The sequence below is a fragment of the Phyllostomus discolor genome, chromosome 2 (genome assembly GCF_004126475.2).
Source record: "Phyllostomus discolor isolate MPI-MPIP mPhyDis1 chromosome 2, mPhyDis1.pri.v3, whole genome shotgun sequence".
In the NCBI taxonomy this organism is placed as follows: Eukaryota; Metazoa; Chordata; class Mammalia; order Chiroptera; family Phyllostomidae; genus Phyllostomus; species Phyllostomus discolor.
Window position 1 is genome coordinate 131,985,259 of NC_040904.2, and position 25,098 is coordinate 132,010,356.

At 35.3% G+C, this 25,098-nt stretch overlaps 1 protein-coding gene across 5 annotated transcripts in view; it reads left to right on the plus strand.

Moving 5' to 3' along the window:
- Positions 1 to 25,098, plus strand: part of ATP2B1 (ATPase plasma membrane Ca2+ transporting 1) — a 127,189-nt gene that overhangs the window by 77,276 nt on the left and 24,815 nt on the right. For all 5 annotated transcript variants that reach the window (XM_036018589.1, XM_028531596.2, XM_036018587.1 and 2 more), the window contains exons 6-15: positions 4,121 to 4,261; positions 8,594 to 8,632; positions 9,368 to 9,529; positions 10,934 to 11,148; positions 13,572 to 13,814; positions 15,133 to 15,374; positions 18,137 to 18,374; positions 23,335 to 23,514; positions 24,146 to 24,233; positions 24,816 to 24,922. In XM_036018589.1, the coding sequence (XP_035874482.1) occupies positions 4,121 to 4,261; positions 8,594 to 8,632; positions 9,368 to 9,529; positions 10,934 to 11,148; positions 13,572 to 13,814; positions 15,133 to 15,374; positions 18,137 to 18,374; positions 23,335 to 23,514; positions 24,146 to 24,233; positions 24,816 to 24,922 (1,655 nt within the window). The remainder of the gene's footprint in view (positions 1 to 4,120; positions 4,262 to 8,593; positions 8,633 to 9,367; positions 9,530 to 10,933; positions 11,149 to 13,571; positions 13,815 to 15,132; positions 15,375 to 18,136; positions 18,375 to 23,334; positions 23,515 to 24,145; positions 24,234 to 24,815; positions 24,923 to 25,098) is intronic.

The following is a 25,098-nucleotide window of genomic DNA, read 5'->3' on the forward strand; positions in this document are numbered from 1 at the left end:
ACAAATGAGGAAACGTAAGTTAAAAAAGACTCAAGAGATTTGAGAATCAGTGTTAGGTAATTTTAGTTTAACACTAAAACTAAAATATAAATTAAATGATCTCTGTTGAATTGTTCTGTTTTTCTGTATCACATTTATGGCCTGTTGAAGTATAAAATTGAAGAATGACGTGTTTAAAGCAAATTAGTAGATTCTCTATGGTGATCTACAAAGGACAGGGTTTAGGGTTTTTTTTAAAGAACTGATAAGCCCTGACAACTGTGGCTCAGTTGGTTGGGCATCATTCCTCAAAGTGAAAGGTCGCTGGATCAATTCCCTACAAAAGGCACATGCCTGAGTTGCTGTTTGGTCCAGGGTTAGGGCATGTGCAGGATGCAGTCAATGGATATTTCTCACTCAGATCTATGTTTTTCTCTCTTTTTCCCTCCCTTTTCTCTAAAAATAAATGAAATCTTTAAAAAGAGAGAAAAAGAACTGATAAAACCTTTGAAGTTTTCATAACCCCACTGCCACGTTAAATTACTGAAGACAGAGTCTAAAAACATAAACTATTTCTGAAAGATTATATGACTAATGAGTAGTAGGTCCAGGAGTAGCACCACATCTACTAGACAGGATTAAATTTGCACATGGCTAAGCATGTTCTAAGAATGGACAAGGGAAGGATTTGTATGGGTGAGGGTACTCTGTTTGAAAGGGGAGGAAGTGGTTGTCTACTTGGACGTTTCTTACAATAGCCTGACTGTGATAGCTTGACCTAAGGTTAATTGGAAATGAAATGGAAGGGATGATGGGCGCAATTATAAGCTGCCTTCTAAAATATATTAGATTGAATTATACTAGAGTGTGGAGGGAGCAAATTGTTGTCAATTTGTCTTCTATTATCATTTTCAGATGTTAATGAAATGCTAACATTCTATACATTATAAGGAGATTCCAGATGATTTAACTATTCAGTAATTTGACAGCCATAATTTTTCAAATCTTTTCTGAATTTTATATTTCAGTTGGTTGAACATGGTTTTACTGAAACCAAAGGCAAACCTGTGACAACGGTCAGTTCAGTTAGAATCACAACTTAGGGGCACATACATGAGTTTAACTGTTAACCTGTCTAAGATTTGTAAGTATGTGCCAAAAAAGCATATTGCAGAACATCCCACCACTAAAAATCAGAGTAATTACATGTATGTACATTTATAAACACTATTATAAATAGGGTGAAAGTTTCTATTATAATACAGACCTAACATTTCTTTGAAAAGAATCTTGAGATTTGTGTTGATTCAATATCCTACACCAATAAGAATATATGTATTCTGTTTGGGTTTTTCTTTAGATTTATATGGTTTTATGTAATTTATTCCAAATATGCAGAAATACTTTAGATAAACGAGGTCTGTCCAGAAAGTATCCAGCTATGTAATATGAAACATAGAGACATTTGTTGAAGAAAATACAAGATACAAGAAACATTGTACATAGGACAATGATGCCTCAGTCCCCTTCAGAGTAGGCACCTTGGGACCTCACACAGTTCTCCCAGTTGCTATCAGCTGCCTCGTCATATTTTCTTGAATCTCATCGACAGTCTGAAATCTCTTCTCTTTCAAAGGTGATTTTAGTTTGGGGAAAAGCCAGAAGTTGCAAGGCACCTAATCTGGTTTGTAGGAGGGGGGCTGGGCCACCTGGATGATGTGATGTTTCCCCCAAAACACTGCACAAGAAGTGATGCGTAAATGGGCACATTGTTGTGGTGAAGCTGCCAGTCACCAGTTGCCAATAGCTGCAGCCTTCTGAATCATCTCAATAGTTTCCCCAGAGGAATGTTGCAGCTTAATGCAAAATGTGATGCAGATTCATTGCTCTACTCGCTCTGTTATTTTGAATGCAGTGGCCACACAGTACAGATGCTCACTCAAAGGCATTTTCTGCTCCCACTGACTAGTACAGTGAAGTCATCATTATTCATGCATGCGCATTCCAGTCCACTCTCCTTGGCTGCCGGGTTATGTTGATGTTGCACAAAGTGTTCTCGTTATATTAACAATGGCCACACTTTTTCCGGACAGACCTCATAGAAGAATGTATTTATATATATTGTATACTTATTTTACTTGTTTCTTGCCATGCTTCTAAGAAGCAGTATTTAATGTTAACCAAATAAAATCTGCAATCTTTCCAAAGGAGAGGGAAGCTATTTGATCCTATCTTACTTCCATAGACTAGCTGGGCCATGGTATTTGGTGAATAGTCTTCTTTGCCTTTTTGCCATATATACTTTATGAGCTTGTATGTACATCTACCTTATTTACCTAAGAGCTTCAGGTTAACATCCTTTAACTGAACTTTGGTGCTTGCTTGTTTTTACAGACATTTCTGGTAAGTTTATATATACTCAGGTTCCCAACACACCAAATATACCAAGAGAACTCAAAAAATTTTCCATGCTTAAGAAAAGATTGAAATAACTTTATGGAGTCTCTTATCACAGTATGGGTGGGAAAGTTTTCTGCATTTATTTCCCTGTTCCAAAAATGTACTAAAACATGAGATGCATTCATTTTTAAATTTATTCTCTTGATGCCATCTCTCACTGCTGTTCTTGGCTTCTTAAATTTAGATTTTTAAAAGTAAGCAGTAGGGGTATAACCAGAACAAAACTGTTTACTTTGAGCACATTAACTGCCAACATACAATAACCTATGGGAAAGAAGAACAGAACATAAAGAATTGGAAAGGGCCAAAAGCCATAATTATTAAAAGAAACAATTGTCTTTTACACATAGTATTTGCCCAGTAAGTATTGTTTCACTATCCTGAATTTTATTTCTTGTTTCCCTTGCATTTTCACTGGACAAGAAACTAATAAGTAGTGAAATGTTCAGAATATAGATATTGAAAGCAAGAAAATCAAAGGCCTAAAAATTTGTATTGGAAAAGTTACTCCATAATTAATTAATAGTCATGTATAAAGTCTTAGGTAATGGAGTAAGAGCATATGATTTATGATCTTAGCAAATAAACTGTGAGTATTGACTTGTTAAATAAGATGATGGTAGGTGCTGTCCTCCAGGTGGTTGTAAACAGGGAGATCAAATGAGTGATAACTGTCAAGAATATTTAATACAGTGTTAAAAGAATTAAGTATGAAAGCTTCTTAAAATTCACCAAAATATTAGAGAGGTGGAAAGCCTTTTAATGAATGATAAAAGGTGTACAGATGTGGCTGTCTGAGTTGGAAAACTATAAGCAAATTTATCAGCATTATATTGTAAGAAGATTATACTCCTCTGCTGACAGAGCAGGATTGAATCTTTGCCTTGCCAGTTATTTGTTGTGTAATCTTGTACAAGTTTCTAGAAAAGAATAAAAATACTTGCTAACTTTCAAAATTGTTGTTAGGGACAGTCTGAATTCAATCAGTATTCTCATGTCTGCTCCGTAGCTTCCTGTAATGTAATTTTATGTTAAAATAGTTGGTGAAAAAGTATGAAAGGTTGGTTTGTCTAAAAGTGAAAATGTTGCACTTAGTCTAGTTGACAATATAGGGTGAGATGTTTTTGAGCCATGAGAGGCTTAGGATAAAAATGACACTTTAGGAAGATTAAAACTGACTTTAGAATGGACTGGAAAGATAGACTAGATAGGAGGCTACTGTAGTAATCTAGGCAGGCCTGGAGGAAAGTCTAGCTCAGGTGGAGGTTGTAGGGCTGGGGGTGGGGGGTGTGACATGTTGCTGTGCTGCACCTTTGGTTCTAAGCACATTTCTTTAGTAAGCAGTCTATTTCTCAGAAAAATGTCCTGAGTATGATGATGTTATAATTTAAAAAACTGACCCCCTACAAATTCTAGGCACTGCTAAGCACTGAACATTTATAGGTTTGAGTCTCATTATAGATCTGTTATATCTATTTTATAGATGAGGAATTGAGATATTATAATTTGCCCAGTATTACATAAGTGAGTGGTAGAGTTGAGCATTGCACATAGATATGAGTGATTACAGAGTTAAAACCTTAAACATAAGAATTTATATTTTATTTAATGTTTCAGTTATTGAATTTATTTTATTAAATATTAAGGATATTGCAAACAAACAAGTTTTCTGTTTTTATAGGAACTCACGTAATGGAAGGCTCCGGAAGAATGGTAGTTACTGCTGTAGGTGTAAATTCTCAAACTGGAATTATCTTTACCTTACTTGGAGCTGGAGGTGAAGAGGAAGAGAAGAAAGATGAGAAGAAAAAGGAAAAGAAAAGTAAGAATGGCAATTTGTTATAAGAATTGGTATTTAGAAATATCACAACTAAGTTGTAAGAACTGGTACAAAAACATACATTTCTTTCATGATATATGATATGAAAAATTCTACAAAAAGTTACAGCTACCCAATACTGCACTTTCAAGTAGTAGAATTACTGGAGGGGGAGTTTTTCTTTTAGATTAAATAGCCCAGAAAGCCTTTTAGTGAAGGCATCAATCCGCCTTACCGTGGGGTAAATTCATCATCTCCTTGAACACTTCCATTGCCTTTATTCTATTTATTCTGTAGTTTTAGAATCTGTCGTCTGACCAGAAAAATGAATTAAACTCTTGCTTCCTGTTTGCTTATTTTTTCCTCCACTGTAGCTTTCTTTGTCAACCTTGTTACATTTTGGTCTCATTGATATTTTTATCTTTTTCAAGTTTTCTATGCAGATTTTCCAGTCTGTACTCGTGGAGTTGATTTTTGGACATAAGACCAAGACTTTACTCTGACACCTGTTATGCTTGTCATGTTATATTCAACTCATTGTTAGATACAAAGATTTTTAATGTGATCCATTATATGTGCTGTCCTTCCAAGTAATCTGTCATCAGCAAACTTGATAACTGTAGTTCATCTACAAGGATCTTATAAGAAAATCATCATTCATAAGGAGACAACTTACACTCATTTAGTAGGCAGCATGGTACTTCTTTTAAAAAGTTCTCCCCACCCTGCTTCTAAGTACCTGCTGTACCACACTTTTCTTCTACTCAGGATCATTCCTGCAAAGTTTGTTTCTCTTTAGGGTGACAGCAGTTTACTGTTTAACCACTTAAATTTGCTTAGTGTTAACTTAGAGCAATAAGCCCATATTTCTCTCACACATGTAAGTATTTTGAGATCTAAAATAAATGCCTCACTAAAAATCTTGGTTTGCTCTAACTACAGCAGTGTTTTTAATATTTAGGTGTGTTGTTCTTTGGGTTTTGTCTTTGGCTATGAAACCTTAATTTTAAAAAAAAACGTGTTTGAAAAGTTCTTGCTGCAAGTGAGGGTAACAAGCTTCACATTCTAGATTTTTCTTGTCTCTCACTGCAGGCCTCCCATGTGCCTCCTTAGGTAGAGTGGAAGGCAGTTTGAAAACCAGTAGTAATGATACCATTTATTTAATGCTTTATATGCATTATCCCATTAATCATCACTGTCATAAGATGCAGAGACTCTTGAGTAACCTGAGATGTATGGAGGTCATAAAACTTGTTCCGGGTCAAAAATCTAGTAAGTGGCAGATCAGACCCACTTGCCTGGCTCAAGAGTCTGCACTCTTGATCATCTGGGGTACCCCATCCTTGTTTACAGGAGCCTAGTCAATGAGGCCTATTTAAAAAAAAAGGGGACTTCTGGCCAAGCATAGGTAGACACACTGTGCCTCCTCTCACGACCAAAATAAGGACAACAACAATTTAAAAACAAAAAAACAACCAATACTGACAGAAAATTGAACTGTATGGAAGTCTGACAACCAAGGAGTTAAAGTTAGACACATTCTTCCAGACCGGTAGGAAGGGTGGAGTTGGGGAGCCGGGACAGAGTGGGCTCTCGGGAGGGCAGCTGGCAGACCTTGGGCACACAGAGCAGCAGTTGGTGAACCCAGTGAGGTAGCAGACTATAGAGGGGCACGGTGCATCTGGTCCCACATTCTCGCACAGATAAACCAGGTGAAACTGGGGAGAGAGAGAGACCATGTAGCCCAGGGTCCCCGCGCAAGGAATAAAGCCTCAAAACACCGATTGAAAACACATGTGAGTGTTGAGGTGCCAGGAGAAACTCCCAGCCTCACAGGAGAGTTTGTTGGAGAGACCCACAGGGTCCTAGAACGCACATAAATCCACCCACCCAGGAATCAGCACCAGAAGGGCCCAATTTGCTTGCAGAAAATGGGGGAAGTGACTAAAATCCAGCAGGGAGCAGAGCAAGTGCCTTTGTTCTCTCTTGGACCCCACCCCCACATACAGTGTGACAACACAGGGACTGGGTTGCCCCGCCCTGGTGAACACCTAGGGCTCCACCCCTCACTACATAACATTGTGCTGAGCCAAAAAATAAATAAAAAGGCCCAAACAAAAGACCAGATCAAAGCTTCAGAACAAATACAACTAAGTGATGAAGAGATAGCCAACCTATTAGATGCACAGTTCAAAACACTGGTAATCAGGATGCTCACAGAATTGGTTGAATTTGGTCGCAAATTAGATGAAAAAATGAAGACTATGCTAAGTAAAATAAAGGAAAATGTACAGGGAACCAATAGTGATAGGAAGGAAACTGGGACTCAAATCAGTGGAGTGGACCAGAAGGAAGAAAGAAACATCCAATCAGAAAAGAATGAAGAAATAAGAATTCAAAAAAAAAAAAAGGAGAGGCTTAGGAACCTCCAGGACATCTTTAAATGTTCCAAGATCCGAATTATAGGAATACCAGAAGGAGAAGAGGAAGAGCAGCAAGTAGAAAAGTTATTTAAACAAATAATAAAGGAGAACTTCCCCATTCTGGTTAAGGAAGTAGACTACCAGGAAGTCCAGGAAGCTCAGAGAGTCCCAAAGAAGTTGGACCCAAGGATGAACACACCAAGGCACATAATAATTACCTTACCCAAGATGAAAGATAAAGAGAATCATAAAAGCAGCAGGAGAAAAGGAGACAGTCACCTACAAAGGAGTTCCCTTAAGACTACCAGCTGATTTCTCAAAAGAGACCTTGTAGGCAAGAAGGGGCTGGAAAGAAGTAGTCCAAGTCATGAAAGGCAAGGACCTACATCCAAGATTGCGCTATCCAGCAAAGCTTTCATTTAGAATGGAAAGGCAGATAAAGTGCTTCCCAGATAAGGTCAAGTTAAAGGAGCTCATCATCACAAGCCCCTATTTTATGAAATGTTAAAGGGACTTATGTAAGAAAAAGAAGATTAAAAACATGTATAGTAAAATGACAGCAAACTCCCAATTATTAACAACCACACCTAAAACAAAAACAAACTCAGCAGTCAACTAGAACAGGAACAGAACCACAGAAATGGAGATCACATGGAGGGTTAGCAACAGGGGAGTGGGAGAGCAGAGGGGGGGAAAAGGTACAGAGAATAAGTAACATAAATAGTAGGTAGAAAATAGACAAGGGGAGGGTAAGAATAGTATGGGAAATGTAGAAGCCAAGAACTTAAAAGTGTGACACATGAACTAAAAGGGGGGAATGTGGGTGTGAGAGGGTGTGCAGGGTGGAGGGGAGTGAAGGGGGAAAATGGGACAACTGTAATAGCATAATCAATAAACTATATTTTTTAAAAAAGAAAGGGAAGTTTGTATCATTACTTTGTTCTTACTGATTCCACAGTGTCTTCTTCAGTAAACATCCTTTTTTATATCTTATACCCCTGTTTTTCTTAACCCAGTCAAAAGTATTCCCAGGAATTAATATTTAACTCATTGTCTACCATTTTTGATTCTTGCGTTTTTTTGTTTTTAATAGAATGAGACATAATTTTTTCATCTGGACTTCCAGCCCTCCTCCTAGTCAAAAGCAGTCCAGGGTAGGGTAATCTGTCTTAGTTCCCTTAGTAATCTGGAATGTGTCTCTCTGGTCTCTCTAGACTTGAGGTCATTGAAAGTAACTAGGTGTTTTCTTACTATCTCCTCATCTTGAGCCTCTGTTTCTTCTTGACCACATTTGTTCCATGTTTTCTATTTCAAGTAGTTGGAAGAAATATAGCCTGAATGATTATGCTTCCTTTGTCATTTCTAATATTATCCTATCTACTTCCAAACAATAGACCCATTCCCTCCTTGATGACTTTATTGCTTCAGACATTCTCATCTTTCCCTTTTCTCCAAAGCTAAGGGAATCATTAGAATTGTATTAACTGATAATACTTTCCTCCCCTGTCTTTATGCATGCTGTTTTTGTTCTCATTGCCATCAAGCTCTCCTGCTTATTGTGTTTCTATGACATTTCTCCCTCCCACCCTACTCCTGTCCTTTATGCTTTCTTAGGATTATATCTGTATTTAATTGGAAAACCTCTTGTATTATATTTGGGTCTAGTGCAGCATAAAAAGAAGTAAAACCTTACAGAGAAATAAAACAAGTGTAGATGCAAAAGTTAAGGCCCATTGAGTGATTGACCCAGTAGGTCATTACAAGCCAGATGCTTTCTAGTCTGTACACACATACAAACACACATACCATTGTGTAACAATGCTGTTACAGAAATGTGAACTACCTTTGCATAATTTAGCATGCCTGTATTCATTTCTTTTGGAAAGCTTTTATTCCCATTTTGTTCCTACAGATAAGAAACAAGATGGAGCTATTGAGAATCGCAACAAAGGTAAATGCAGGAGGATAAAAGTACAGTTACCTTCTTTTCATTATATCCAAAAATGTATCTACTGTGTACTGTATTTATCCAAAAATATAAAATATGTAGCAAGGGAAATCAGTGATATATATTAACTTGGTTAAACTCTTCCTATTAGTGCCTTAATCATGCTGCCTTCACAATGTCAGTAAGATTTTAATTGTGATTTGTGGTTGTAAGTACAGAAAAATCCAAATGTAGGTAACTTTCAACACTTGAGGTATTATAATAGTGGTTACTATATTACTACTAGCAAAAATGCCTAAGAAACAAAATATATAACAAATATTTTTGCACCTATTTAAGAATCTGTACACATAGGTATTTCTGTATGTGTAAGATGATACATAATGTTGTATGTTATAGACATAAATTATATGGAAGGGATTTGTGGTGTTTGGAATAAGTCTCATTACCTAACACAATACAGGGAAGAGAAATTATTTAGTTCATAGTTTATTCTTCTCACATCTTATCTGTATTACCTGGCACAACATTCTCAAATCTAGCACAGAGTTTCACAACCAACTCTCACTGTTGTCTTATTTTCTCTGGGTAGACATACACACATACATACACAAAGCAGAATGTTTAAATCTTTTCTAGTTTCTGAAAGAAAACTGATTTTTATCAAAACTTGTTTCAAAATGTCAAGTTATGCATGCTTTTAAAATGCTGTGAAATTACATTTGCTCTTAAATGTAGCAAAAGCCCAGGATGGTGCAGCCATGGAAATGCAGCCTTTGAAGAGTGAGGATGGTGGAGACAGTGATGAAAAAGACAAAAAGAAAGCAAATCTGCCAAAAAAAGAAAAATCCGTTTTACAAGGGAAACTTACAAAGCTGGCTGTTCAGATTGGCAAAGCAGGTATGATATACAAAGGAAATAAGTTGTTTTGTTTTAAAATATGCCACCTTCCTGCTTAAAAAACATTTTTGACATAGAGCTGAAAAATCGTTGCTTTGTGAGTGGAAGAGGAGTTAAAAATATTTTCAGTTTTATTCACAGTGTACCAGGCCTTTTGAGTTATTATAGATCCTTGTGATATTCATTGTAGCTTAGAGGCTGTTATCCCCACTTTACATAAAGGACCATGTCCCCTGTCAGTTAGCTTATAAGCGGTTACGGTAGGATTGATGCCTAAGTGTGTCTTATTCACAAGTCCCAAGCTCTCATCTCTAAATTTTTGGGAACAATATAGAAGGCTAGCAGTGAGGTTACCCAGCTGTATTTTAACAAAATGAAAATTTACCACACATTTTGTTCTTTTTAGTATTTATGAAAAATTGAAGTACATATTTTTCTGAAAGTTATAGTTTAGTTAAATAAATGAATTAGAGCATCATCCTGGTGAGGCTGAAATTACTGAATTGTTGCCATCATTAGAAAACACATGTTGAGAGAACTGCTTACTCTATTAAAAAAAGAAAAGTAGCTCTTAGAGAAAAAGAGCATGCCCTCTAGCAGTATCACCTTTGTCAATCAGCACTTGTTATTAAAATCACTAAAATTGCATTATCCTGTTACTTCCTAGGAATATGTTGGAAAAAGTCTTTATTTCTATCCTCAAGAAGTTTATTATCTAATAGCAAATAGTAACTCTTTTTTTGTAATATGCAGGCAAATGGTAATATTGACTCTATAGTGTTTGGGATAAGGGTGGATTTAGGATAATGATGGTGTCCAATAAGCATTGGATTGGATTATTAGACCCAGAAATGTAGACTTGCCTTATTTTTTAATACTCATTACTAGAGGCTAAATAACACAAAATAAAGAGGTGAATAATTAGTAACAGGATTACCTCTTGTTTTTCTAAGTTAATGAAGTAATAAGAATAGACTAAAAATAGTAATTCAGATAATTTTTTAATAAGAAAGGTAGCATCGAATATTTAATTTCAGTTCTCCTCATTCATCAGATTCTTATTGACTTCTCTTTCAGCAGTGGGCAAGTTACCAACATGTAATGCACCAGTTTATTACTAAGTTTTTGGTATTTCCTTGTCACTCCCTATTATTTTGTCTCAGCTTTAGTAGAAGATCGAAGATACAGTTAAGTCACCCAGTTCTGAGGACAGGTCTATACTTGGATGCAAAAAATAAATATGACAATGTCAAGTGCTTAAAAAGAGGTTAACACTTTCCCAGAGAAATTAAAATAAGGGGTAACCAAGCCAGGTATTCTTCCAGTGGCTAGTTTGTAACTGACAATGCGTCATGTCTGGAATATTTAAATAATTACATTTTTCCTTTTTTTGTGTACTGAAAGGTTTATTGATGTCTGCCATCACAGTTATCATTCTAGTATTATATTTTGTAATTGATACATTCTGGGTTCAGAAGAGACCATGGCTTGCTGAGTGCACACCAATTTACATACAATATTTTGTGAAATTCTTCATTATTGGAGTTACAGTTTTAGTGGTAGCCGTGCCAGAAGGTCTTCCACTTGCAGTCACCATCTCATTGGCTTACTCAGTCAAGGTAAGTAGAAATGCTTAAGGAGATGTGCTAAGTTTAAAGCCCCAGCTGGTGTTGAAAATGTACATCTGGTTATTCTTGTTTCTGATTCTGAAAGTAAGAATTCCATAAATTTACACTTGTTTACACTTTAGAAATGCTTTCATTGGTTCCCTCTCTTCCCGCAGCTGAATGAAGATCCCTGTACATAGAGACCTGTACATTCCTTGGAGGACAGCCTTGCTGTCCACAAAACTAAGCACAACTCTGCTAGGCAAATTTCTGCCTTAATTTTCATTGTGTGGTAGTTACATTGTCAAGTCATGTTCCCTCCTTTTTCCCGTTTGTAAGATTAAGAGTGTCATTTACCTGTGTTTTAGGAGCAAAGAGGGTTCACTCCAGTCCAACCTCCAAAAGCTTCCTTGTGTCCACTTTCCTACTCTCATTGCCTCATGAGATAGGCAGACTCATTTTTCTAAAACACAGTAATTCAGCATGTTGTTTCCTTGTGGTAAACTTCAGTGGCTTTTCAGACACTTAAGAATTAAATCCCAGCTCCTTCCCATGGCCTGAGGGCCCTGCCTAGTCTGTCTCTTGCTTACCTCTTGGTGCTAATTGCCTACCTCTTTCTCCTTCTGGTCTACCTCAGCCTTCTTCCAGCTGTTTTCACATATCCCAACTATGTTCCCACAGCTCAGTTATTCTTTGCTTCAAATTATCTCTTACTTTATTCAGGTCTCTTCACATGTCACCTTTTTGGACGACTCGATTTACGGTAGCTCAGTCATTATTGTTTGCGAAGTAGAATGCTAAAAAATTGTGCTTTGATGGTTTTGCTAACTGCTATTTACCTAAAGTAATAATCCAAAGGTTATTAATTTATTTTTATAAGCTTTATACTTTATATGGAAAAGGTAATTTTAAAAGGTTTATCTTGGACAATTTTAATCTTTCAAAATGGATTCACAAGTAAAAGTATACTTAAAGAATGCTGCTGTTGTCAATTTCTATTAATTAGCAGTCCTCCTTAAGTACCATTGGTGACACTGAGCTATATGAAATAATTAATCATTGTTTCTTCTCTAACTCTTGTCCCAGTACTCCCAAGTATTTTACAATAGACCTGTCATGATAAGAATATTTTTTTCATTACTGGTAGAGGTTATTTTTTTCAGACACTTCATCTTTTATTTCAAAAATAAAATGGTAAATGTATCAAAGTGATGAAATACAATGTGATTATTTCTCCTTTTTTAATTTTTAAGATAATTATAAGTAATTGACGTAAGCATATTTTAGACACATTTATCAGTCATTTTGCCAATACTGTCATTAGTTCATTTTGAATAGTCATTAATGATACTAAGTTTTGAGTTTATCAGAAAGATATAGTAGGCAGGATTGATTTGTGTTCCTTCAGTAGAAAACGAGAGCATTTTAACTACTGTTCTTTAACCTTTTATGTTTACCTTAAATGTTACCAACTACTGTTATTTTCACTGAGGTGTAGTTTTTATGCATCCTTTGTTATTACAAAATTGAACACGTTTTCTTTACTGAAGAAAGAACTTCATTCTTTTACTCTTTAATATTCAAATCACAAGTAATTTTGGAGGTACACATCTTCTTCCCCGTATTTATTTCTTCAAGGAACCAGTTTTTTGCAACGTCTTGTGTATTAGTAGTCAAAAAACACACTTTGAAAAACAACTGTTATTTTTAACTCATTTCACATATGTTTTCGGAATTAATTATCAAGTATTTTAACTTAAATGCCTTGTGGGACTACTGTGAAAGCTCTCTAATTTTTTAGAAATTATCTTTTTTATACTTGTAAGTAAGAGAGATAATCCAAGGGTTGAGAATACCAAGTGCACCAGCATGTGGAAAAGATAAAAATAACCCACTCTGTTTTCAGTATGTTAACTCGAATCTATTAGAGTCAAAAAAAAAAAAAATCAGGCAACTACATGCCCACAACCTATGTATTTTGATTGATACGGGCTACTTTTTTCTTGGTGATTAATATAAGAATCTTTTATTTTCCACTTTATAAGGAGACTTAATCCTTAAGTGTAATATACTCTTACACTGCTGTAAGTACCTCTGTACTTACAGTACAGATTGTTATTGCTTTTGTGATTTGAGTACACCTCACAGAAGCTGATGGAGGAGTAGAGTCAATGTGATTTGCAGATGGGTGCAGGTATCTATTCATTTACTAGACATTATGTTATGTAGTGGTCAGATTATTGAAACCTCAGAAATTTTATTTGAATTGAATAGGTCAAATATAATTCTTACAGTATTAAATTCCTGGTTTGTACTGTGTATCTGTATATATGAGTAGCTGGAAGTTTCTGTTCTGATTTTAAACGGTTTATAATCTGAATGTGATGAGCTATTGGTTTTATATGCAGTTTAACTAGATTTTTTTGTCACTGTAGAAAATGATGAAAGATAATAACTTAGTAAGGCATCTGGATGCTTGTGAAACCATGGGAAATGCTACAGCCATTTGTTCAGATAAAACAGGAACATTGACAATGAACAGAATGACAGTTGTTCAAGCTTACATAAATGAAAAACATTATAAAAAGGTTCCTGAACCAGAAGCTATTCCACCAAATATCTTGTCCTATCTTGTAACAGGAATTTCTGTGAATTGTGCTTATACATCAAAAATACTGGTAGGTTTCTTTAATAATTTATACATGAAAATTGATTTTTAATTTGTAATTAGATTGTATATAGCTCTTTAGACCTGTTGGAAAACTGAATTGTGTTGTTTTTAAAAGGCATATAGCCATATAATGTATGTTTCTGTGATACAGTTTGTTTTGTGAACAAAGTCTGTTGGTTAACGTATACATTTTGTTTACCTGTCATTTTCTCTTCCTACATTTTTAATTTCCTGTATTGAGACACTCTCAAGCCTTATGACCACAAGAAGTTCTTAATTTTAAAATCTTATTAAGCTTATTTTGTGAAAGACCAGGTCATCCTACTTTTATAAACTAAAATAAAAAGACTTTTGTAGAAAGTCAGTCGTCAGTTTTTTTGAAACCAGATTTCAACTTAAATTAATGTTTTCTATATGTTTGCTGTGTGTTCTTCTCATTTTTTAATACATCCTACCTATCAGGTGATGCTTAGACCTTTTGGAACTAACTCACTGAAGTAATTTCTAGACTTTCACTATCTTAAAATAAAATATTTTCAACTTTGCAAGTTTTAAAAGTCTTACTTGTAACAAATATGAAATTATTTCACTTGATATGTGTTCTTACTATTTATGGACAAAGATTATGAACAAAATTAATATTGTAAGTCATTTAATGACAATATACATGAATTGGATTATTGGGCTGAAAGGTAATGGGGATCTTGGTTGTAGATCTAGCTTTGCCTTTTACTAGCTGAAAGTCTGAGCTTTGCTTTCTTCAATTAAGTAACGATGGTCACATCTGCCCTTAATACTGTTGTGATGATATTATGAAAAAAAAAATAAGGTTTTTACATATATTGTATTCAGGCAGCAGTGCTTTATTTTAATGGATAAACTTTTATTTTAAGCCATAAAAATTTTAGATTTAATTTTTAATTATTTAATATAAATGTTCAGTGAAAACAGGAAAAGGGAAGGAGTTAAAGTTTAAGTCCCACTAAGTGTCGGGAACCAACTTTAAACTTCACATGTCTTATTTAATTCTTGGGTTGTAAGTGCTCCTGTTTTTCAGATGCTGAAGCCAAGGACCACAGCCTTTGGGTAACTTACCAAAAGTTACGTAGCTAGTAACTGGCACAGCTGAGATTGGAATCCATGTCATTCTCATCCCAGAGCTCCTTTCTACTTCGTCCTTCTCTGTCCCCCTCTGAAACACCTATGTTAATAGAACTTTCCTATGTAATTTTGTTTTAAAATGCGGCATTCTGTTTTATATAATAAATTAAACTGTCATAGAGAAGCAAGATACTAGCTAGCCTCTAAACCTTTTTCTCTTACAGCCACCAGAGAAAGAGGGTGGATTACCTCGTCATGTTGGTAATAAAACTGAATGTGCCTTGTTGGGACTTCTTTTGGATTTAAAACGGGATTATCAGGATGTTAGAAATGAAATACCAGAAGAAGCATTATACAAAGTCTACACCTTTAATTCTGTTAGGAAGTCCATGAGTACTGTCCTGAAAAATTCAGATGGAAGTTATCGAATATTCAGCAAGGGTGCATCTGAGATAATTCTGAAAAAGTAAGAGTAAAATGCTTAGATGAATAAATTGCTAACTACAATTGCTTTGTGGAATACCTACTATGTTGTTATTGTTGCTGTTTTCATTTTTGTGAATATCAGGCATTTGATAGCACCTCAGAGTTTTTTAGTATATTTTAATGGTATCCAGATATTCACCCATGTTATTCTGCTGTTTTATACTCCAGTTTCTTTTATTTCTTACTGTTCTACCACAGGGATAATAAGCCCTGACATTCAATCTGGTATATTTAATAAAGTAAATCTTGGTATTTGTTTTGACATGTTGATTTCATTTTTATATAGGATCATGAAAAATAAGCTTCATATAAAGGAAAACTAAAGATTTTATATTCAACACTGCATTATAGACAGTGAATGCAAAAATGTGATGAAAAAGCAAAGCATTAAAACTAGATATTAAGAATTCTGTTTTTATATTAGAGTGAGGTTCTATTGTGTTTATGTGGCTGTGGTATCATATTTAAATATCTCCTGTCATTTGAATGGTAAACTTTGTTTTTTACTGTCTTCATACAGACAAGTAGCTTAAATTTTAATATTATTTGTTAATGTATAATTTCCCTAAAGTTTATGTGCTGTTACAGGTGTTGAAATTATTTTCATTTCTTTAATTATAATACAGAAGTAGAAAACTTTAAAAAATTTTTCAGAGCAATTTAGGAAATACAGAACTCATTTGAAATTATAACATTTAAAATACTTCTCTTAATTTGCTTTTAAGTGGACTATAATTAGTGTTATCTAAATGAATATTTGACAGATTATGGTCTAATAGGCTGAAGAGACAAGGATATAATTAATGATAAGGCAGCATATGAAAAGTGGGTAATGTTTTAGGATGAAAGATTTTACTGTGAATGATGTGGCATTTGAGATAAGTTTTGGTATGAAATAAGGGCATCAAGGTGAAAGGAAGCCACACCCAAGGAAAGGAGATGGGATATGGAGGCCATAGTGGGGGAATAGCTAAGTAGTATAGTTCAACAGAGAAGACAGGGGCTGTATTGGCACACAGGCCTCCTACAGCTTTCTACCCTTTACTGTAGGCTTGGTTATTTGATTCCAGTGGGAAAGACCAGAAGTTTTGCATCCATGGCTTGCTGGGTAGCAGATAGATGGTACTGGGGAAATTTTTTAAATCAAGAATCAATGAGGCTTTGACACTTTCCTGCACCTCGCTAGCTTTGGGATTTTAGGCAAATTCTTTCCTTAGGTTTCATTTTCCTCAACTCAGAATGAGAGGGATAACCACAAACTCTGCAACAGTGAAATAAAATTATGTATAGCATGGAGTGTAATAGATAGTAAAAAAGATATATCAGAAACTATCTCCAAGTGATATTTACATTTTGTTGTAGAGGTTCTTAAACATTAGGCTGAGCAGTTAAAACTTAGTTATGTAGGCCAGATACTGTGACTGAAGTATTTTTTCCATCAGATAGTAGAATGATCAAAGGTGTGATTGAAGACAATTCTTACATCAGGAAATAAGGTGGGTTGGAGGAAAATAAAATGGACTGTAGACAGATATCAAAAGGCTATCATAATAGCTCTAACTCAAAGTGAGAGCCAGAAGAAGTCACTAGCAGGGGGAAAAGAAAGGAGAGATACTATTTAAAAGACTGTTGAGAGGACAAACGTATAGGACTTATGAGGTAATATTATATAGATAAAAAAGTATTTAGGTGAAATTTTAGATTTATAGCAGGTCTTCTAATAGCATTGTTTCATTCAGCATCATTTGTTATGATGTTGATGAGATGCCATAGACACTTAGTTCTTGTTTGTATCAATTAGCCTATGGTAAAATTGGTTCTGTTATATACATCATTTTCACTTAAAGTCACAGAACCTATCAATGCATTAAGTGAGGGCTCAGAGTACACTGAAATTATTGGGGTAATGTTGATGTTCATTAGATGGACACTGAGGAGGCAGCTTTTAGTCTTCCCTACAGTAAGAATAAGGTACTGGTACAACTTCTGAGTGGGTTCTTCAGTAGTGAAGGAGAGCTTTGGAAAACAAAACAGGAAACGTAGATGCGGGAATCACCTGCCTAGGAGCGGGAGGAGGTAGCATCACCAAGGGAGAGGAGCATAGAGAGGCTATGTGAAAAAGAAACTTTAAATAGGTAAGGCTGCAGTGTAACTTTTACTTACCAGATAATTAAAAGATTGTGGTTAGTGTCACTCAGATAAACTCTTTTGGCATTATCTCTCATTCTAATAGAACACTTATTTTAACAAGAATGGTTTCGTGGGGGAGTTTTTCTGTTATGGTAAAACAAGATAGGTGATGAAACAACATCTCAGGTAAGGGGTTAATTGAACTTGGTTTTTTACTATAAAAGAAGAAAACATTTGTGAATTTTATGTTCATCAAAATTAATGTCTAACTCTGTACCAAAATGCATAGGTGTGTAGTTTATTCTCCTGTCAGTAGGGGTTCTTTGTGAAAATTTGAAAGCTCTGCATTTCTAAAAGAAAGGGCTTAGAATATTTAGAGAATAATTGATAAAGTGGAAAACTATCAAAGGAGAACCATAACAATTAGAACTGTCTTTTATAAAGAGGAGAGTGAAAAGTGAATATGATTTAAGTCTGTAAAAATACCACATGTGTAACTCTCTAAATTCCAGATACCAGATCCCATGATTTCTAGCCCTTCCAGTTCACTTAAATGGCATTAACCATTAATTTTGTTAATTATTGATGTTTGGATTCAACATTTCCTTTTAGGTGTTTCAAAATCTTGAGTGCTAATGGTGAGGCAAAAGTATTCAGACCAAGGGACCGTGATGATATTGTAAAAACTGTGATTGAACCGATGGCATCAGAAGGCTTGAGAACCATATGTCTTGCATTCAGAGATTTCCCAGCAGGAGAACCAGAACCAGAGTGGGATAATGAAAATGATATTGTCACCGGCCTTACATGCATTGCTGTTGTGGGGATTGAAGATCCAGTGAGACCTGAGGTGGTGAAACATTCTGTGTTCTGCATGTGCAGAATCTCTTAACTATAGAGGACCTAGGCACTAACTGTAACCACTTTTCTAGTAAAATTCTTAGTGTTATATGATTTTTTTTCTGTGTGAATCAAAGATAAGTAAAATAATAGTGTTTGTTATGCAATACTATTCTTAGTTTAGACAGCTTCTTTTTGAGATGCTATGTTTATAGCTCCATGACCTAGCATAGTGCCTTCAACTGAGTTTTTCAGTTGATATTTATGTTAATTAAATATCATTCCATTGTGTTCAGTCTCTAGACCAGCACTGTCCAGTTGAACTCTGTGATAATAGAAATGTTCTATATATTACTCAGCACAGTAGCCACTGGCCACATGTGACTACTGAGTTCTTTATGTGTGGCTAGTACAATTGAAAAGCTGAATTTTTTATATTACTTGATGTAAATTTAAATATCTTGCTACCATATTGGACAGCATGCAGCTCTAGACTTTGCTTTTCTTTAAATCTATTTTTTTTTTTTACGTTTATTGAGCAACTACTGTGTCCAGGTATTGTATTAGGGTACTAGAGACAAAAATTTGGGGGATCTAACCTCTGGCCTTATTAAAGAAGTCACTGCTGTGAGTGGGGGGTAGACAAACGTATGACAGTTACAACCTAGGTTGTTAGTACATTGTTAGATATATAGAGCATGTTATGTGAACACAGAACATGAGCCCTCAACCTAGTCTAAAGTAACAGCATCTTTTGAGTTCTTACTGTGTTCCAGATACAATGCCAAATGCTTTTACATGTATAATTTCTTTTAATGTTCACCTGTATGAACTGTTATTACTCTCATTTGACAGGTGAAAAAAAAGTTAAGATATGTAGAGGTGATCTTTAGACCATAGAGCTAGCTAGTGTGTTTAAATCCTAGCTCTCTCTAAAACACATGTGCTTAAAAGACCACTATGCTACATTAAGCACTGGAGTGGTCAAGTAAAACTTCCCAGAGGTTAATTACCTGATCTGAGTCTAAAGGATAAGGAGTTATTAAACTAAACCAAGAGCGATAGCAGCAAGCACATTCTTAGCAGAGAAGCAATGTGAGTAAAAAAACAAAGGCAAAACAGCTTTTGTTTGCCATGAACTAATTGATTCAACCCCTAGTGTGTAGTATCAGGCACTCTTTCAAAACTAGAAATACTGCAGTTATAAATAGAATTGTCATGAAACTTATATTCTAGAGAAGACAGACAACCAAACAGACTAAATTATAAATATGCCAAAAGAAAATACATTCTCTGATGAATAAGACTTGGTCCCTGCCCTCATAGGCCTTACATTCTGGATGGCATGGGGGAGAGGGGCTGGAGTGACATTAGTAAGACAAGTACAAGTATAATAAGGGCAGTAAAGGATAAGCACATGGTGATGAAATGAGGTAACAGAGGCCACATTAAGAACCTCTGAGGATACGACATCTGAGCTGAGATCTGATGGCTTAATGTGAGCCAGCATGTAGAAAGCTGCAGGAAGAGTATTCCAGGCGAGCGGAAGAAAACAGGCAGAGGCCTGAAGTTGAGGAAGTATTTGTTTCAAAGACAGAAAGGAGGCCGATGCGGCTAAAAGTGTGGACAAGAAGGGCCAGATAAGGGCTCTGAATTTTATTCCAAGATTAAGGAAATTTAGGCTTGGAAATGACATGATTCATGTTTAAATACTATTTGGGGTACTGTGTAAGAGATGAACCAGGAAGAAAGAAAGGAATCGAAGTAGGGAAGCCAGTAAGATCATTGCAGTAATCACAGGCAGGAGATGATCATGTCCTAAAATGACAGATGCAGCTGGGCAAATGGGAAAAAAGGGGATGATTTCAAAGTAAATCGTGGTAGAACCAATGAGAATGAATAGGTTGGGTTTGGATATACTGTAGAGGTGTCTGAAACATTCACCTATATGTCAAGTAGGCATTTGGACCCAGGAGCTGAAAGTGGTCTATGCTGAACCATTCATATTTGAGGTTAAAGATCTGCTGAGGAAAGGATGTAGCTAAAGAGGGTTTAAGACTGCCATATCTCCATAATTAGATATCTTCTAGAAGCAGAGTAATCTATTTCTGATTTGCATAACAGGGTGGATGGGAGGTGCTAATAAGAATCAAAAGAAGCAGAATATTTAGAGATCAAGATAAATTCAGTTTCAGGTTCTGGGGTTTCATATGCTCATGAAACATCAAAGTGGATGATTTTTCCAACATTTGGTCAGAGGAAAAGCATCAAAGTTTGATACGTTGACTTATAGCTTAAATGTTGTCTAAATATATTAACTCAGGATGTCTACAACTTTTGTCCTTTGGAAAATGTATTACTTTTAATGTGTTCTTGGCGTTGAGGTTGATGGAGAGTTTTATCTTTTTTAAACATGACAGTTTTTTCAGTATCACAAATCAGAAGGGTACTTTTATACTAAAATCAGACAATGTAATATGAAACACCTTTCTCTGAGTATTCTACACTGCAGTTCTGATTAGAGAATCTGGATTAGTTGGTATCTAGGACAAATCCAGCTTTATTGCTTATACATAAGTACTTGAACAAGGTACTTAGCTTCTCTTCAATTTCTTATCTGTAAAAGTAGAGGTAATTTGTGAGTTTTAGGTGGAAGTATTTGCTGGTTAGTGGGCAATTAATAAATGTCAGTTTGCCTTTCTTAAATATTATTTGCCACATAGTTTTAACCTGAGACCAGTTTCTTTCTGTTATTCATTGTTCCCCTATTCCAAGCAATCTCAGGATATCACCTTATAGTGAGTACTTAGGGTGGACAAATTTGGGTTACATTTTATCTCAAATGAGATATCAGGATATATGTTATATTTGTACAGCAGACCAGTGTTTTCAAAATCAAATACTGATTTACTCATTTATTTTTTAAAATAATCTGGGCAGGCTCTGTCCTTTCACTCACCTCTGTGTCGCCAGCACCTAGCATACTGCTTGGCATTCAGTAAATATTAGTTTAAATGAATGCACACGATGTTTCATTCCAGTGATTTGAATAACTAAGCGTTGACTGTATGGAGGGAACATACTTTTAAATTGTAAATCCTAAAACATACAGATACATATTTACTTATGTTGTAAGTAATTAAATTACACACATTTGAAGACACAGTGGTACCCATAGTACCCTGTCTAGAATATGCTCCTCCTTGGAAAATACCTAAGGGCGACTATTTTCCCAAAGATATTTAATTTAGTAGTTCAACAAATGTAAGCTCCTCTTGTATGCCAGACACTTGCTTGTTAAATGAAAGAAAGGCACTGTACTAGACATTGGTGATAAAAAGGTAAGGGTTCTATCCTCAAGAAGCTCATTGATTTGCTGAAAACTTAGGTAAACAAATAACTATAATATGATGAGCTTATAGAGGTAATATATAATGCAAATTTGCCTAAGTAGACCATGAAAACTCCCAGAGATGTTACACTTCAACTGTATTTACAATAAAGGTCGTAAACAGCTTACAGGTCAAATTAAGCCTTCAGTCGTGTGTGTGTTTAAAACATTAAATATTGAGAGAGGACGCATAAATCTAGGTTACTGTTTTCTCTTGATATTGTAGGTTCTGTCAACGTCGGGCACTCATTTCCCCATGGTAAAGTAGGCTAGGGCTGAGTACCATATTTTGCCATGTATAATGGGTACTTTTTTTGAGGGAAAAATAGGATGTGCATTATACATGGGTAGTACTAACTCCATATCTATGTAAATGTTTTTAATTCTTTTATCTATGCTTATGCATTGAAAGTGTAACTAGAAAGCAATAACGATACCCATATGCAAAATAATACCTTGAAATACGATAATTGGTTTTGTTTCTAAATATAAGTAAATAAATTATTGAATTAAAAAATTAAAATGAAAGCTTTCTTTTTCCTGAAAGTTTGGGCCAAAAATGTGGGTGTGCATTATACATGGCAAAATACAGTAGCTTTTTTATTGAGCCTTCATCTCAGAGTTTGTCATTTTCAGCATGTTTTCCTCATGTTATTTGGATGGCTGTCTTTTATGTTACCTGTATTCGCATTTTCAAACTCTAGTATGGGTTTTCTGGTTTGAGAAGAGCAGGAAAGGTTTTCTAGGCAAAGGGAATTGCAGAAACAGGCACAGAAATATATGTAAATCATTTAGCTATCAAGTTATATATAATGGAGAAAGTTCTAAGAAAGTGTATTAGAAAAAGAACTATTCTGTCAAGTATGTCATGTTTTATAGAAGGAACAAATAAAGACAGGGATACAAATTAAAAAGCTATTGCAGTAGCTCAGACAACAAGCAATAGTAACAAGGTATAAGCTATAGCTCTTCAGGGTGTGTAGGGTAAGGGCGATGGAAGAGATCAGATGACTCTTAGGTTTCTGTTAGATAATAAATAGGTTTCGGAAACAAAATTTGGACACATAAATTTTGATACCCATTTTTTCTGTGGATCTATGAATCCAGCTATCGCAGTGAGATGGAAGAAAGATTTAGCTTTGAAAATTACTAACTCATACATGATAGTTGAAGGTATGAGAGTGGGTGAGCTACCCATAACCCTAAAGAATCCCGGCATTTACTGTGCTTTTGTATGGGTGAGCAGTAAAATCAAGAACGTAGGAAGCCAGCCAAAGAAGAATTGCCTGATGTTTGCCAGAGAGAAAAGTGGTTTAAAAAGCTTTTGGTGAATAAATAATGCAAACAGATTAAGTTGGATGGCAACTAAAAATGAAGCCTGAACTAGGACTGTGATAGTAAAAGGAGAAAGAAGAGATTATTGGGAATAATTCAAGAAATATTGAATATTGAGAGGAAATTAAAGTTATCATTTCTAGGACTGTGAGCTAATGCATATTTGTTCAGTGGGATTTTTTCCTTCTGGCAATACTAATTTTCTTTTGTAATGCAGATCATTTTTTTTTTTCATGTAAACCAGGTACCAGATGCAATAAAGAAATGTCAGAGGGCTGGAATTACTGTGCGGATGGTCACTGGTGATAATATTAATACTGCACGGGCTATTGCTACCAAATGTGGTATTTTACATCCTGGAGAAGATTTCCTATGCCTAGAAGGTAAAGATTTCAACAGAAGAATACGGAATGAAAAAGGAGAGGTATGGGTTTGTTTGTTTGTTTAATATTTTTAATGTATTAGAAATTCCATTCAACAAATACATATTGAATACATAATGTACCCTGAGGCATTACGAGTACATGCAGCCCACACCTCAAGAAGCAAAACACTAGCATCTTAGGAAATGCTGGTGTGAACGCATATATTTGTGAGCACTTTTCTTAATTTTAGACCAATTTCAGAAAGTCAGTGTATAAGCAAGTAATAGAAGATGACTTTGGAAAGGTTGATAGGGAGCATATTTTATGGTACCCCAAACTCTGAGTTGCTTATGCTAATTTAAAGAGCTTCCATCTTCATAGGCAGTGAGGAGATTTTAAAATTTTGGTCATAAAATGATATGTATATAGCAGTGACTTTCAAGCTTGAGGATGCATCACAGTTACCTGGAGAACTTTAAAATATTGATAGGGAGGCCCACCCCAGAGTATTTAAAAAGCTGTACCTGGGCCCTTGTTCAAGAATTTGCATTTCTAACAAGTTGCCAGGAATTTCTGGTGCTGCTAATCTGTTAACCACACTTTGAGAACCATTGATACATACTCTAGATAACTAATTTGAGATTATGAAACTAGGTTTGGGCACATTTTAACTTTCATAAAAATTTATAGATTGAACAAGAGCGGATAGACAAAATTTGGCCAAAGCTTCGAGTACTTGCAAGATCATCTCCTACTGACAAGCACACACTGGTTAAAGGTGAGTAGATTTGTAGTACTATTTCAGTGTCTTAATACAGAAATGTCTTCTGTTTCCTGAAATGGTAATAGATACCAAATATTAGATTGAATCATAGATATCATCTTTCCCAATAAAGTCTAAATATACTTCCTTTTGGTATCATAGGTGAATGTGTTAATCTTGAGTGATTAAAACAGGATATTGCTACGCCCTGGCTGGCGTAGCTCAGTGGATTGAGCGCAGGCTGGGAACCAAAGTGTCCCAGGTTCGATTCCCAGCCAGGGTACATTCCTGGGTTGCAGGCCATAACTCCCAGCAACCACACATTGATGTCTCTCTCTCTCTCTCTCTATCTCCCTTCCTTGTCTCTCAAAAAAAAAAAATTAAAAAAAAAAAAACAGGATATTGCTCTTAATGTAACTTCAGTTTCTGGAGTTACTCCTTGCCCAATATCTCAGCAGTTTCCATTCCTCTATGGTTTGTTTAATTATTTATTTTTAACCTTGAGTCTGTAAAACTGACTTACCCAGATATTCTGCAGAATCACCTTGTTAATTAAAGGGAACATTTTTACAGTCCAAATATTTACTTTAATTGCAGGTATAATTGACAGTACTGTCTCAGAACAACGTCAGGTTGTAGCAGTAACCGGCGATGGTACAAATGATGGTCCAGCACTAAAAAAAGCTGATGTTGGATTTGCAATGGTAGGAACTTACCTATTCAGGTGTTGCTTACTGGCTGAGTTTTTATTCAGAATTTGTTGTGGTTGTTTTTTACTGGATTTTGATTGATTTTAGATACCATCTCAAGATTAGTTTCAGGAATAATATAGAAGCCTAAATTGATGTATGAGTCTAATTAGTTTATACACTAACAGTGT